Genomic DNA, 16,688 nt, shown 5'->3' on the forward strand with positions numbered 1-16,688 from the left:
AAATTCCACACTGTTTTCCACAGTGGTTATACTAGTCTGCATTCCCACCAACAGTGCAGTAGGATTCCTTTTTCTCCACATCCTCTCCAACACTTGTTTGTTGATTTGTTTATCATGTGGAGAACTCTTTCTTTGTTTTCAACGTCCTGTGATATACTTTAACATATATCTTGTAGGAGTCTAGTTGAGATCTCCCTTGGTATTTCTGGTTGACCATGCTGCCAGATACCAATGCCAGTTCTTTTATGTTGTCATAATGTTCATCATCACTGCTCACCTAGAAAGAAGAGTATATCCTAACTTGTCCCTCTTAATTTCACTCTCAAATTTCAATTTATCATATACATGGTTGCCAAATTTATGTATCAATGAATGTGTTAGTTATGTTTAATTTGAGGTACCTGGAAACAAGAGTGTGTAGTTCAGGAGATGGATTCTTGAGATTTATAAGTCATTGATGTAATTATCAATGGAAGTGGGTAAGGTTGATGGGAGACTGGATTGAGTTAATATAAATAAAAGAGGACCATAGTATGTCAACTTTTTGGAGTAGGCAGAGAAAAATGAACTAGGAAAGGGGACTAAGAAGATGAAATCTAAGAAATGAGAAAACAAAGAATAGCACTTCCAAATGAAGGAAAGAGCTGGTTTCAAGGAGGAGTCTATAGGGTCAGATGTGGCCAAAGGGCACAGAGGATAACAACTTATCTTTAAGTTTGATCATCAGAAGAAGATGGATGATTACTATTGCCAGAAAATTTTCACTGGAATGTAAACAAATGCAAAATGGCAATGAATGTGTGGGAAAGTAGTAGAACTTACTGATTCTCTATCCTCTAACTCATTAGATCCCACCTCCACTGAATATATAAGGAACCAGGGGCTTCCAGGAACAAAAATAAACACAGTTGTCCTCTGATCTTGTGTAGTAGAAAGGGATTCAGATAAATACTGGAAATACTAGTAAGAAGGGCCAAGGAGGAGATAACAATCATCAAGCATAACATGGAAACTGTGAAGTGGTTCAGGTTCTGGACATACTACCTCATATGTTATAAGAATAAGCCTCGTTTGTTTGAATTTTAATTATTTTAGCTGTTTCACTAATAAAATTTATGTAATCTATTAATTAATATTCCATTTTTCTGATATGTTTTATTTGAAATCTGATATTTTGTTCCATCACATTTCATAAAATAAAATAGAGAACAGAGAATAACTTGGTAATTTACTTGCTTGTTTCTAGCATCAGAAAAACTGACAGTTATACCTATGTAAATCTCAGCATTCAGACAAAGTAAAGATGACCTTTCCTTCCAAAACCCTGTGCAAAGTTGAACCTTAAACAAAATGGCTTTGAACCACAGGGGTCCACTTACATGCAGATTTTTTTTTCAGTAAGTGCAGTGGGTCCTCCATAGGTGTCACATCCCAAGATTTAACAAAGTGCTGATTGAAAATAGTATTTCCTGTCCATGGTTGGGAATCCGCAGATGTGGATGGCTGGCTATATGTATTACATCATTTTAGATAAGGGACATGAGAATCCGTAGATTTTGGTATCTGCAAGGGGTCCTGGAACCAGTCCTCCCATGGATTCCAAGGGTCAACTGTAGTTATTACAGGAAGATTTTTGATTCTGTAGGGTTTGGTGTTCCTAACCCTCAGTTGTTTAATGATTAACTGTGTTTAAGTTCATGACATACCACTCTCTCAAGTTCTTAAACTTTCTATAAAGGTAACTAATTTAAACTGTAGTTTGTTCTCATCTCTCTCAGCCTAAAATTAAACTTACACAAAGAAAATTCTCAAAATTTTACTTTTGGGAAAGAGAATGAAAAAAAGAGTAGAAAACTATTATCTTAAAAATGTTCAGAAACCATTTACTTGTCATTTTACAACAGTCTAAGATTAATTTTTTCAAAAACTCACAAGTGAGACTTCTGTAATCAACATATGACTTTTCAACTTTTAACTAAGAAACACAAAATTATAATTAAAATGTTACTTTTATCTTGCTATAGTCTCCATGTCCCCATACTTTTCTCTTACAAAGCACAATAAAGTAAAAAGTTTTGAAAAACGTATTTCCTAAGCTATCCTTCCCGTCCATTCAGAAGCACCTACTCTGGGCTATGCTTCTCCTGGAAAGCGGTACTGAAGGGCCTCCACGGGCACTGTGCCTCAGCTCCTTCTAAGTACAGTAATATTTCACATACAAAAGATCCCAGTGGACAAAGGCTCTACTGTTTGAAAATATTTTTGCTATCAGAAGACCAAAAACAATAACACATACATACATTAAACAAACAGCTCTCTGCTTTTATATAGTTTTGTTTGTACTAATACATAATATTTCTTCCTTACAGGTACCAGAGATTTGAAAAGGCATTTTTGTTAGCTGTTGACATTGGTGCTCGAGACCTGTTTATGGTGAGTCATTCCCAGAGATGATTTTGTACCTTCAGTTCTAAGGCTGAGTAAGTTGTCAGCTTCTGTGACCATTAAAAAGGATTAGTGTCATTTGTGCCTTAGTTGCTTGGTGGGAAAGCATTATTCCATCTTGGCTTGCAGCTTTGCCTTCATGAAACTGGTCAATAGCCATCTAGTTTCTTTTGACTTGTTGACATTTTCCTTGCCAGGTCCAAAAGGATTTTTTTTATGTTTTCTAATAATTTATAAGTCTTGAACTTTTATCTTTATGTACTTTGATGTGAGGGGATGACACCTTTCTATCTAATAAGCTTAAATGTCTTTCTAATCTATTCTCTGAAGAAATACAGCTACAGAGCCAGGATATAGGGCAAAACATATTCCAAACATCTTGAATATGCTCCGTCTGTCTGAGCAGACTAAAGAGATTTTAGGGCAAAGTGTCAAATTTGAATATTCTCACTTGTATTTTTAAAGTAACCACAATGTAAAGTAAACCAAAGAGGCTATAAATTCACATACACTTCAGTCCTTCTATTTATAAGCTACAAACAGTAAAACTGACCAGTTTCTTATAGATTCTTGTGTTCTGTAACAGGTTCTTGTTTTATAAGATCTTTCACCACAATGTCACAGTGAGATCAGATGAACAAAAAGGTGGTGTTCCTTTCCTAGTTTCCCAGTGCTTTCTGCTCCACAGAGATTTCATTGTTGTCAAAGAAACAATAAAACAAAAACTTCTTGCAAACAACAAAAAAACGGAAACCTCTTTTACCTGAATGTTCTGCACAACGAAGACATTTTGTAGTTTAAGCTTTGTTAATAGGGATTCATGACATTAGATCACTTGTCTTCAGACTGAGTTTGTTATTTCAATTCTAACTTTGCATCATTCAGTTAAATTCTGCTTTCATTGGTCATGAAAAACATCTTTCTAATTATTGCAGAAGTATGAACCTTCTGTTGTCATCTGTATTTTGTTATGTCAAACTGAGTAGCCATATTAGTATAATGAGGGAAGGTTTTATTATTTTCACCAAAACCTGTGCATGCTGATGTCAGTGTCAGAAATTTAATTAGAATAATTTTTAGATTTTTCTGATCCTATTGATTTTCCTCTTTATCTCTATTTTCTCATCTCTGGCAATACTCACCCTAGTAAAGGTAGATTTTCATCATGTCTTTATTTTTTTTAATATCTATAGTCCTAGTCTTTCTCTAATCAAGATAAGAACTGAAAGATTGAATATTTAAATGTATAGTGTCTAGCAAACTTACTGTTTATGATATTCTGTAATTTCTACTACTTTGAAGATTAATATATAATCATCAAAGCGATCCTCTAATTTTATTACTATTTATTTTTAATCTTTATTGTGTTTTTTTATTATCATTTAGTCCCAGTATAGGCCCCTCCCCTCAGCAGTCACCACACTATTGTCTTTGTCCATGAGTCCTTTTTCTTTTTTTCTAAATCCCTCCATACCCTACCCTTCCCCCATTAGCTGTCATCCTGCTCTCCATTTATGAATCTGTCCCTATTTTCCTTGTTAGTTCAGTTTGTTCATTAGATTCCACATATGAGTGAAATCATATGTCATTTGTCTTTCTCTGAAAGGCTTATTTCACTTAGCATAATGTTCTCTAGGTCCATCCATATTGTTCTCAAAGGGTAAAATTTTCTTCTTTTTTACAGTTCAGTAGTATTATATTGTGTTAATGTCCCATACTCGTTTTATACATTTATCTGCTAATGGACACTTGGGCTGCTTCCATATACTGGCAATAGTAAATAATGCTCCAATGAATATAAGGATGCTTATGTTTCTTTGAATTAGTGTTTTGGGTTTTATCAAATATATTCCCAGAAGCAGGATAGCTGAGTCAAAAGGCAGATCCATTTTTAATTGTTTGAGGTATCTCCATACTGCTTTCTATGGTGGCTGCACCAATCTGTATTCCCACCAACAGTGCAAAAGGGTCCCCCCTTTCTCCACATCATTGCCAGCACTTGTTTGCTGATTGTTTGATGATAGCCATTCTGACAGGTGTGAGATGATATTTCATTGTGGTTTTAATTTGAATTTTTCTGATGATTAGTAACATTGAGCTTCTTTTCCTATGTCTATTGTCCATCTGTATGTCCTCTTTGGAGAAGTGTCTATTCAGGTCCTTTGCCCATTTTTTAATTGGGTTGTTTATTTGTTTTGAGTTTTGAGTTTTCTAAGTTCTTTATAAATTTTAGATATTTCAGGGGTATCAGCAAATATGTTCTCCCATTTTATGGGTTGTCTTTTTATTCTGTTGATGGTTTCCTTCACTGTGCAAAAAAAACAATTAGTTTGATGTAGTCCTATTTGTTTATTTTTTCTTTTCTTTCCTTTGCCTGGGGAGATATATCCAATAAAAAATTGCTTTTAGCAATGTCTGAGATTTTGCTGTCTATGTTTTCTTCTATAATTATTATGGTTTCAGTCTACCATTTAAGTCTTTGATACATTTTTAAATTTATTACTATGTGTGGTGTGAAAAGGTGGCCTAGTTTGATTTTTCTGCATGTGCCTGTTCAATTTTCCCAACACCATTTATTGAATAAACTATCTTTAGTCCATTGTATGTGCTTGCTTCCTCTGTGGATATTAATTGACTGTAAAGGTGTGGGTTTATTTCTGGGCTCTCTAGTCTGTTCCATTGATCTATGTGTCTGTTTTTATGCCAGTATCATGCTATTTGATTACTGTGACCTTATAGTATAGTTTGATATTAGGTAGTGTGATTCCTCCAATTATGTTCTTCTTTCTTAGGATTGCTGTTGCTATGCAGGGCCTTTTGTGGTTCTGTATAAATTTTTTAAAGGTTTTATTTATTTATTTTTAGAGAGAGGGGAAGGGAGGGAAAAAGAGAGGGCAAGAAACATCAGTGTGTGGTTACCTCTTATGTGGCCCCCACTGGGGACCTGGCCCTCAACCCAGACATGTGCCCTGACTGGGAATTGAACTGGTGACCCTTTGGTTCGCAGCCCATGATCAAACCACTGAGCCACACCAGCCAGGGCCCCATATAAATTTTTTTTTCTATTTTTTTTTAATTTTAATCATTGTTCAAGTACAGTTTTCTCCCTTTTACTCCCATTCCAGCCCACCCACCCAACCCTCCCCACTTCCCTCCCATTACCACCCTCCCCCTGGTTTTTGTCCATGTGTCCTTTAAATTTGTTCCTGTAAACCCTACCCATTCTCCCCTGAAATTCCCTCATCTCTCCCCTCTGGTCACTGTCAGTCTGTCCTCTATTTCAGTGTCTTTGGTAATATTTTGCTTGTTTCTTTGTTTTGTTGTTTAGGTTCCTGTTAAAGGTGAGATCATATGGTATTTGTCTTTCACTGCCTGGCTTGTTTCGCTTAGCATAATGCTTTCCAGCTCCATCCAAGCTGTTGCAAAGGGTAGGAACTCCTTCTTTCTTTCTGCTGCATAGAATTCCATTGTGTAAATGTACCACAGTTTTTTGATCCATTCATTTACTAATGGGCATCTAGGTTGCTTCCAGCACTTGACTATTGTAAATTGTGCTGCTATGAACATCGGGGTACAAAGGTTCTTTTGTATTGGTGTTTTAGTGTTCTTAGGATATAGTCCCAGCAGTGGAATTGCAGCGACAAAAGGCAGATCCACTTTTAGTTTTCTGAGGAAGTTCCATACTGCTTTCCATAGTGTTTGTACCAGTCTGCAGTCCCACCAACAGTGCACTAGGGTCCCCTTTTCTCCACAACCTCTCCAACACTTGTTGTTTGTTGCTTTGTTTATGATGGCCATTCTGACCGGTGTGAAGTGGTATCTCATTGTGGTTTTAATCTGCATCTCTCTGATAGCTAGCGATATTGGAGCATCGTTTCATGTGTCTTTGGATTTTCTGTCTGTCCTCCTTGGAGAAGTATCTGTTCAAGTCCTTTGCCCATTTTTTTAATTGGGTTCCTTGTCTTCTTAGAGTAGAGTCATGTAAGTTCTTTATATATTTTGGAGATTAAACCCTTGTCTGAGGTATCATTGGCAAATATGTTTTCCTATACAGTTGGTTCTCTTTTTATTTTGATACTGTTTTCTTTAGCTGTGCAAAACTTTCCATTTTGATGAGGTCCCATTTGTTTATTCTTTCCTTTATGTCCCTTGCTCTAGGAGACATGTCAGTAAAAAAGTTTCTGCATGAAATATCTGAGATTTTCCTGCCTACATTCTCTTCTAGGACATTAATGGTGTCACGGTTTATATTTAAGTCTTTTATCCACCTTGAATTTATTTTTTGTATAAGGTGTAAGTTGGTGCTCAAGTTTCATTTTTTTGCACGTAGCTGTCCAGTTCTCCCAACACCATTTGTTGAAGAGGCTATTTTTATTCCATTTTATGTTGCTGCTTCCTTTGTCAAATAGTAATTGACTGTAGAGACTTGGGTTTATTTCTGGGCTCTCTGTTCTGTTCCATTGGTCCATGTTTTTATGCCAGTACCAGGCTATTTTGATTACAGTGGCCTTGTAGTATACTTTAGTGTCAGGTATTGTGATCCCTCCTACTTTACTCTTCTTTCTCAAAATTGCAGCAGCAATTTGGGATCATTATGGTTGCATATAAATTGTTGAAGTGTTTGTTCTATGTCTGTGAAATAAGCCATTGGTGCTTTAATAGGTATTGCATTGAATGTGTAAATTGCTTTGGGTAGTATGGACATTTTGATGATATTAGTTCTTCCAATTTATGAACATGGGATGTTTCTATTTGTTTGTTTCTTCCTTGATTTCTTTCCTCAGTGTTATTTAGTTCTCTGAAAACAGGTCTTTTACCTCTTTGGTTAGGTTTATTCCTAGGTATTTTATTTTTGTTTTTGCTATTTCAAATGGGATTTTTTTTTCTTGATTTCTGTTTCTGCTGTTTCATTGTTGGTGTACAAAAATGCCTTTGATTTCTGGATATTGACTTTGTATCCTACTCTTTTGCCAAATTCATTTATTAGATCAAGCAGTTTTTTGGTAGAGTCTATAGGATTTTCTATGTACACTATCATGTCATCTGCAAACAGTGACAATTTTGTTTCCTCCTTTCCGATTTGGATGCCTTTTATTTCTTTTTCTTGTCTGATCACTGTGCCTAAAACTTCCAGTACTATATTGAGCAGAAGTGGTGAAAGTGGACAGCCTTGTCTTGTTCCTGATCTTAGTGGAAAAGATTTTAACTTTTGCCCATTGAGTATGATGTAGGCTGTAGGTCTCTCATATATGGCCTTTATTATGTTGAGGAATGCTCCCTCTATTCCCACTTTGCTGAGGGTTTTTATCATAAATGGGTGCTGTACCTTATCAAATGCTTTTTCTGCATCTATTGATATGATCATGTGGTTTTTGTCTTTGCTTTTGTTTATGTGATGTATTATATTTACTGATTTGCAACTATTGTACCATCCTTGCATCCCTGGAATGAATCCCACTTGGTCATGGTGTATGATCTTTTTAATGTACTGTTGGATGCGGTTTGCCAGTATTTTGTTGAGGATTTTAGCGTCCATGTTCATCAGCAATATTGGCCTGAAGTTTTCTTTCTTTGTTGTGTCTTTATCTGGATTTGGAATTAGGATGATGTTGGCCTCATAAAAAGAGTTTGGGAGTCTTCCTTTTTTTTATGGAATTTTTTTAAATAGTGTGTGAAGGATAGGGGTTAGCTCTTCCTTAAATGCTTTGTAGAATTCTCCTGTGAAACCATCTGGTCCAGGGCTTTTCTGTGTTGGGAGTTTTTTGATTACTGCTTCAATTTCTTTTGCTGTTATTGGTCTGTTCAGGCTTTCTGCTTCTTTTCTATTGAGTTTTGGAAGATGATATTTTTCTAGAAATTTGTCCATTTCATCTAGGTTTTCAAATTTCTTGGCATACAGTTCTTTGTAGTAATTTCTTACAATCCTTTGTATTTCTGTGGTATCTGTTGTAATCTCTCTTCTTTCATTTCTGATTCTGTTTATTTGGGTCTTCTCTCTTTTTTTCTTGATGAGTCTGCTTAAAGGCTTGTCAATTTTGTTTATCTTTTCAAAGAACCAGCTCTTGGATTCATTGATCCTTAGAATTGTGCTTTTAGTCTCTATGTCATTTGATTCTGCTCTGACCTTGATTATTTGCTTCCTTCTGCTTGCTCTGGGCTGTCTTTGTTGTTGTTCCTCGAGTTCTTGTAGACGTAGGGTTAGGTTGTTTGTTTGAAATGTTTCTAACTTTTTTAGGTGGGCCTGTATCACTATGAACTTCCCTCTCAGGACTGCCTTGGCTGTGTCCCATAAGTTTTGGATTGTTGTGAGTTCATTTTCATTTGTTTCCAGAAACCTTTTGATTTCTTCCCTAATATCATTCTTGACCCATTCATTGTTTAATAGCACGCTATTTAATCTCCATGATTTTGAGTGTTTTGTTTTCTTTTTCCTTGGGGTTGGTTTCTAGCTTCAGTCCCTTGTGATCCGAGAAAATGCTTGGTATGATTTCAAATTTTTTGAAATTGTTGAGGCTTGTTTTGTGTCCTATCATGTGGTCTATCTTTGAAAATGTTCCATGTACATTTGAAAAGAATGTGTATTTAGCTTCTTTGGGATGGAGGGTTCTGTATATATCAGTAAAGCCCATTTCATCTAGGGTATTGTTCAATGCCACAATATCTTTGGTGATGTTTTGTTTGGAAGATCTGTCCATTTTTGACAGTGGGGTGTTAAAATCCCCCACAATAATTATGTTGCTGTCAATATCTTTCTTGAAGTCCTCTAAGATTTTCTTTATGTTTTTGGGTGCTCCTATGTTGGGTTCATATATATTTACAATATTTATGTCTTCTTGGTGGATTCTTCCTTTGAGTATTATGAAATGACCTTCTGGGTCTCTCTTTATGGCCTTTTTTTGGAACTCTGTTTTGTCAGATATGAGTATTGCTACCCCGGTTTTTTTTTCCTGTCCATTTGCTTGGAAAATTTGTTTCCAGCCCTTCACTTTCAGCCTGTGCAGATCTTTTATCCTGAGATGGGTCTCTTGTAGGCAGCATATGTGTGCATCATGTTTTCTTATCCAATCAGCTATTCTATGTCTTTTGATTGGAGCATTTAATCCATTTACGTTTAAGGTTATTATTGATAGGTACTTATTCTTTGCCTTTTATGTATGTGTGTTCCTCTCTCACTCTCTCTTTTCCTTTATTTCCTTAAAGCAGTCCCTTTAGCTTCTCTTGCAGAGCTGGTTTAGGGGAGGTGTATTCTTTTAGATTTCTTTTGTCTGAGAAGCTTCTTATTTGGCCTTCTATCTTGATTGAAGCCTTGCTGGGTAGTCGTGGTTGCAGACCTCTGGTTCTCATTACTTGGAATATTTCTTGCCATTCTCTTCTGGCTTGGGGTGTTTCCATTGAGAAGTCACCTGTTAGCCTTATTGGGGCTCCCTTGTATGTTACTTCCTGTTTCTCTCTTGCTGCCTTTAATATTTTCTCTTTGTCTTGCAATTTTGCCATTTTAATTATGATGTGTCTTGAGGTGGGCCTCTTTGGGTTCCTCTTGATTGGGACTCTCTGGGTCTCCTGGATTTGTGTGACTTTTTCTCTTATCAAATTAGGGAAGTTTTCCTTCATTACTTTTTCAAATAGGTTTTCTATCCCTTGCTCTTCTTCTTCTCCTCCTTCTGGTATCCCTATTAAATGGATATTATTATGTTCATATTGTCTTGCATTTCTCTTAATCCCTCTTCATTCTTTCTGAGCCTCTTTTCCTTTTCTTGCTCTTTCTGGGTGTTTTCTTCTACTGTGTCCTCTAGCTCACTGATCCGATCTTCTGCTTCATCGATCCTGCTTTTCATTCCTTCTACTGTGGTTCTTCAGTTCAGAAATTGTATTCTTTATTTCCTCTTGGCCCTTGTTGATAGTTTCTATTTCCTTTTTCATGCTAATATAGTTTTCAGTGAGCTCATTGTAGCTTCCCTGTAGTTTCTGGTAGCTCATTGTGAGCTCATTGAGCTTACTGACGATCATTGCTTTGAACTCAATATCTGATAGTTGAATTGCCTCTATTTCATTTAGCATTCTTTCTGAGGCTTCCTCCTTTCCTTTTATTTGGGGATTGTTTCTTTGTCTTCCCATTTTTGTGGGACTCTTGTTAGCCTCATCTTCTTAAATTGATCTGTTCTGGCTCCCTGGGTTTGTGGTGTGAACTTCTTTAGTAGAATAGCAGTGAGTTTCAATGGTGCAGTTTCCTTGATCTTCCAAGCTCACTGGTCTTGTGCTGCCATTTGTTGTTGGGTTTTTCTTTGGTGGTTCCTTCCCACCAGCTGGTTAAATGAGGATCACTCTGTCCACCACCTCCTGTATTTTGTTGTGCTGGTGAGGGCAGTTGTGTTGAAGCTGTTTCTTCCGTGTGTATAAGGTTTAAAGAATTCTCTCTTGCTCTTGTTCAGTTGTTCGTATTGGGTACTGTCTCTACTGTTTAGTTGTATTTCCAGATAGGTCCTGGATTGAGGTTTGTGTGGTTAACACTCCCTCCTTCACCTTCTTCTGTTGTTATCTGTTAGTGGTTCCTTTGTTGTTGGGTTTCGTCTTCCAGTGGGTATCCTGGTGTTCACTGACTCCACCTATTCTTTTTTGTGATCAGTTGGAGGGGGAAGGCAAAATGGTTTAAGACAGCAACAGAGTATTCTACGATATTTATAGTAGCAGCAAGTAGAGAAGAGATAGGAGATCCTTTGACTATGTATAGTGTTAACTGTGATCTTCCACCCAGCTAGCTGAGTTTTAGAAAGGATGGAAAGAAGATACGACTCTTGTTGGGGAAGGAAGGATTCTGAGTTGGATCTATAAAGCAGGGAGATTGTGGGAGGTCAGATTGTGGGAGGTGAGAGTAAAGGATAATAAATAGGTGTAGTGTGTGAGAGAATAAACTTAACCACTACAGTAGAAGAGAGGGCAAGAAATATTATTGGGTGGTTTCCTCTCATGTGGCCCCCACTGGGGACCTGGCCCTCAACCCATGCATGTGTCCTGACTGGGAATTGAACTGGTGACCCTTTGGTTCGCAGCCCATGCTCAAACCATTGAGCCACACCAGCCAGGGCCCCATATAAATTTTTAAAAATATTCTAGGTCTGTGATAATCATCATTCGAATCTTGATATGAATTATGTCGAATCTATAGATTGCTTTGGGTAGTATCAATATTTTATTTTATCTTATTTATTTTTAATTTACTCTTTAAAATAGATTTTATTTACTTATTTGAGAGGGGTGGAAAGGAGAAAAAGAAGATGAGAACCATTGATGTGTGTGAAAAACATTCATCAGTTGGCTCCCCTTGGCATCTTGACCAGGGACTAAACCTGCAACCCAACCACATCCCCCAACCCAGAATCCTTCACTTTGCCATAGGGCCCTCAACTGAGCCACACAGTCAGGGTTGTTTTTTTATTTATCAATAAGCTTAAATCCTCGTGGGGTACAGCATTACACAGATTCTGTGTCCAATGGCCTTAGCAGGAAGGTTACTTCAAATTTAGCATGAACTGTGCCACTGTTTCCATGAGCACAAGTTACCTTGCCCCAGATTACTCTGGTTTTGTTTGGTTTACCACCAGGAGTCACTGTGTTGTTCTTTGCTTTGGACACATAAGTACATCTCTTGACTAGATTGAATCCAGTTTCACCTGGAGCTTAAATACCCTCAATTTTAAGAAGAGTTGTGTGCTCCCTCTGGCTCCAGAGACCCCAATTATAGCCAGCAAAAATGGCCTTGGACCACAGCCTTCTATTCTCTTCTAAGAATTTTCTTCACTATTTTCATCTTTCTTTTTTTCTTCTTTTTCTTAGAGCAAGTCCTTTAACATTTGTTGTTAACTGGTTTGGAGTTAACAAACTCCTTTAGCTTTTTGTCTGCGAAATTCCTTATTTTTCCTTCGGTTTTAAATGATAGCCTTGCTGGGTAAAGTAGCCTTGGTTGTAGGTCATTGCTTTTCATCACCTTGAATATTTCACACCACTACCATCTAGCCTGAAATGTTTCTGTTGAAAAACCAGATGACAGTCTAATTTATGCTTCCTTGCATGTAACTACCTGCTTTTCTCTTACAGCTTTTAGGATTCTCTCCTTATCTTTATGTCTTGTCATTTTAATTATAATGTGCCTTGTGTAGGACTTTTTGGATCCAGCTTGTTTGGGTCTCTGAACTTCCTGGACTTGTCTTTTTCCTTTGCCAGATTAGGAAAGTTTTTGCTCATTATTTCTTCAAATAGGTTCTTGATACCTTGCTCACTCTCGATTCCTTCAGGTATTTCCATGATGTGGATATTGCTATGCTTCATTTTATCCAAAATGTTTCTGAAGTTCTCATTTTTTTTAATTCTTTTTTATTTTTGCTGCTCTGTCTAGGTGCTTTTTTCTTTTTACTTCATCTTCCAAATCACTGATTCAACCCTCTGCTTCATCTAACCTATTGTTTATTCCTTCCAGTGTATTATTTATTTTAGATGTTGCATTCTTTATGTTGCATCTGAAATGGTTCTTTTTTATGGTTTCTGATTGGTCCTTTTTTACAGTTTCTATGTCTTTTTTTCATGCTGTTGAGTGTCCTTATAATCGTTACTCTAAACTCCCTATCTGATAAATTGCTTGCCTCCACTTCATCTATTTGTTCTTCTGGAGAATTCTCTTGTTCTTTCATTTTGTGTCTTTGTCTTCCCATTTTGGGTGCTGCTTTGTTTTTTCTACCTTAGATGTTAATCTAATCAGTAATATAGTCTTAAGGGTGTAATCAGCAGCCTGGATTAAGCACCACAGGGTGGGGCAGAGTAATTCCCATGGGGGGAGCTATTGCTTCCCATCAGGCTGATGCTACTTGGGGAAAGAGGGGAAGTGCTCTGCCTGAGAACAGTGGCTTCTAGGGTATGGGGAATGGCTCATCCAGGGATTCTGGTGGCTGTTCTATCAGTGCTCTTTTCAGGACCACCAAATCCAGACTCTCCTCAACCAACTCTAGTCCACTCTGTCCTCCATCTGCCAGAGCCCAGGGTCTAAGTGGCTACAAACAAAATTTTGTGTGTTGGCTCTTTAAAAGGCTCTCTGCATCTCCAGCCATCTCTCTTTGGCAGACAGAAGCTATACTGTTCTTCATAGCAGGATATTATCTGGGTTCCTTTCTGGCTCTGGTGCTGTAGGCTAGGGAGCCCAGCTTGGGGGTTAGACCCTGTACTCCTAAGGGGAATCCCACTGAAATATCCCTCTGGAACTTTAGCTACCATGTGTGGGAACCCAGTCAGCCCTCTTGTACCTCCTCTACACTATGGTGATGTGTTGAACATGGTGTTCAACATGGTGAGGCTCTGTGTTGAAATTGTCTAAAATAATTTATCATGTTTTCTGTTAGATCAACTATTGCTATTTAAATTATCATCTAGGGAGAGGTCTATAGGTCTGGCCTATATAATGAGAAATATAACCTCTTTGAATTTAAAAGTTCATAAAATAAACAGGATTATTCATATGTATAAAGGATTTTCTACTCCTAAGATATATCTTCCTAAAAGACTGAAATTAATGGAACCACACCACATGGAACAGAAAAGGATCACAAAAATATATTTGTTATCTGAAAATAGTCTTTGTGCATTAGCATCTATCAGTGTCAGAGAGATAAAGCTATCTCTCTGAGATAGCAAGATATCACAGCCCTGGAATATTAAAAAGTAAATATGAAGGTGCTGGACTTGGAGACATGAGCCTGAGGACATGGGCCTGAAAAGACACATCTCTTTGTTCACTTTTCAGTGTAGCCTAAGTGATCATATAAGCTAGGTGTCAGCAAACTATGGTCTGCCAGTCAAATCCAGCCCAAGAATGTTTTTTTATAGTTTTAAATCATTCAAAAATGTTCAGAGAATGGTATTAGATGATAACTAAAAATATGATATTCAAATTTAAATTTCAGTGCCCATAAATGAAATTTATTGAAACACAGCCAAACTCAGTTGTTTACATACCATTTATGACTCATTTTGCTCCACAGTGGCAGAATCAAATAGTTGCAAGAAACCATATGGCTCATAAATCCTGAAATATTTGCTATCTGGCTTATTATTGGAAAAGTTTGCAGACCCCTGGTCAAAACAATGATAATTTATTTCATTCCCCTTTTTATGGCCCTTTAGTAGCTTTCCATTGCCTTTGAGATAAATTCTAGCTCCTTAATATATCATCTAAGGCCTTTCCAGTCTCAGCTCTCTGGTTTCCAGCTACATCATCCTTCTTTAAGTTCTGGGAAATATCCTGTATCCTTCTTATGTTAAGGAGTTAAGGGTTATTCTTACTCTAAATCAGCCAGGAGTAATGGGAAATACATAAAATTTGGGTTAGAAGTTCCCTTCAAAGTCAGCAACTTTGGAGTTTTTTTAATGTAAAAGATGATGATAATAATGTACCTACTCATAAGGTTGTTTTGGAGTCTCAGTGGCATAATGTATTTATTTAAAGTACTTTTTAAGTTAGGAAGTACTGTACAGATATCATGTGCTATTACTCGTAAGACAGGGCAACTGATATTATTACATGGCTATTGCATGAATAATGAAAACCTGAAAAAGAGCATGGGTTACACAAATGTAAAGGAATGGATATTTTGTAAGTGAAATAAGTATGATTCAGCAAGCCCTTAGATGAAAATAAAATATTTTTATTATAAACATATATACTATAATAAAAAGAAAACAGTGCCATGAAGTGTAAAGAACAAAGTAAAAACCACTTGAAATCTTCCTATCCAGAAATTAACATCCTTTAAAATTTCTCCCTATGTGAATATAAACATACACCATACTTTTTAATTTTAACTTGATTTTTTATTCAATAGTGTGACATCATAGACAGTTTCCCATATCAAAAAACTGCAGGTCTATATCATTAATTTAATCTTTACATCGTATTCATTCTATGGGTTGTACTGGAATTAAAAACAGAAATACAGACCAATGGAACAGTATAGAGAGCCCAGAAATAAATTTGTGCATATATGGTCAACTATTCTTTGACAAGGGCATCAATAACACACAGTTGGGAGAAGACAGTCTCTAAAATAAATGGTGGGAAAATTGGATAAACACATGCAAAAGAGTGAAATTAGACCCATGTCTTATACCACTCACAAAAATTAACTCCAAATGGATTAAAGACTTAAATGTAAGACCTGAAACCATAAAACTCCTGGAGGGAAACACTGAAAAATAGCTCCCTCACTTTGGTATTAGCAATGATGTTTGGCTAAAACACCAAAAACATTGGCAGCAAAAGCTAAAATAAGTGGGACTTTTGCGCAGCAAAGGAAACAGCTGATAAGATGCAGAGACAATATATGGAATGGGAGAAAATATCTGCAAATCAACATGTCCATGAAAAGGTGCTCCACATCACTAATCATCAGGGAAATGAAAATCAAACCACAATGAGATATCACCTCACAACTGTTGTGAGAATTCTATTTAAAAAGACAAGAGGTTACAAATGTTAGCAAGGATATGAAAAAAGGGAACCTCTGTACACTGTTAGTGGACATATAAATTGGTATGGCCATTATAGAAGACAGTATGGAGGTTACTAAAAAAATTAAAAATAGAACTACCATGTGATCTAGCTGATCTTCCTCTTCTCAGTATATATCTGAAGGAAATGAAATCAATATCTCAAAGGGATAGCTTAATTCCTATGTCCAATGAAGCATATTCACAATAACTAAGACATGGAAACAACCGAAGTGTCTGTTGACAGATGAATGAATAAAGAATATGTGATACACATACACAAACACAATGGAATATTACTCAGCCATAAAAATGGAGGAAGTATTGCTATTTGCTACAATATGAATGAACCTGGAGGGCATTGTGCTAAGTGAAATAAGCCAGATACAGAAAGACAAATGCTGTATGGTATCAGTTATATTTGTAATCTTAAAAAGGAAAAAGCTAATATAGTAATAGAGTAAAATGGTGGCTGACATGGTGGTTAATGCTCTTTATGTCCTATTTTTAAAATCTTCTACCCCAAGTTCTTGAAAATAGTCTCCTTTTTTATTATCTGGAAGTTGTCTTATTTTAATGTTAACATTGAAGCCTACAGCTCACCTTTATTGATTTTTGAAGGTATGGCTCAAAATGAATTTTTATCATATATACAGGGTGGAGCAAATGTAGGTTTACAGTTGTGAATACAGGAAACAGAGTTTATTCTTATATTA

The 16,688-nt window shown here is 36.5% G+C and overlaps 1 protein-coding gene and 1 pseudogene across 1 annotated transcript in view; one reads left to right on the forward strand and one right to left on the reverse strand.

Moving 5' to 3' along the window:
- LOC123811567 (WD repeat containing planar cell polarity effector) overlaps window positions 1-16,688 on the forward strand; it is a 382,261-nt gene that overhangs the window by 230,415 nt on the left and 135,158 nt on the right. The window contains exon 13 of the mRNA XM_045827820.1: window positions 2,370-2,433. Coding sequence (XP_045683776.1) covers window positions 2,370-2,433 — 64 coding nt within the window. The remainder of the gene's footprint in view (window positions 1-2,369; window positions 2,434-16,688) is intronic.
- On the reverse strand, window positions 11,891-12,768 carry LOC123812118 (annotated as a pseudogene).

This window comes from Phyllostomus hastatus, unplaced genomic scaffold, assembly GCF_019186645.2.
Source record: "Phyllostomus hastatus isolate PE091 unplaced genomic scaffold, TTU_PhHast_1.1 phas_scaffold_78, whole genome shotgun sequence".
NCBI classification, from domain to species: domain Eukaryota; kingdom Metazoa; phylum Chordata; class Mammalia; order Chiroptera; family Phyllostomidae; genus Phyllostomus; species Phyllostomus hastatus.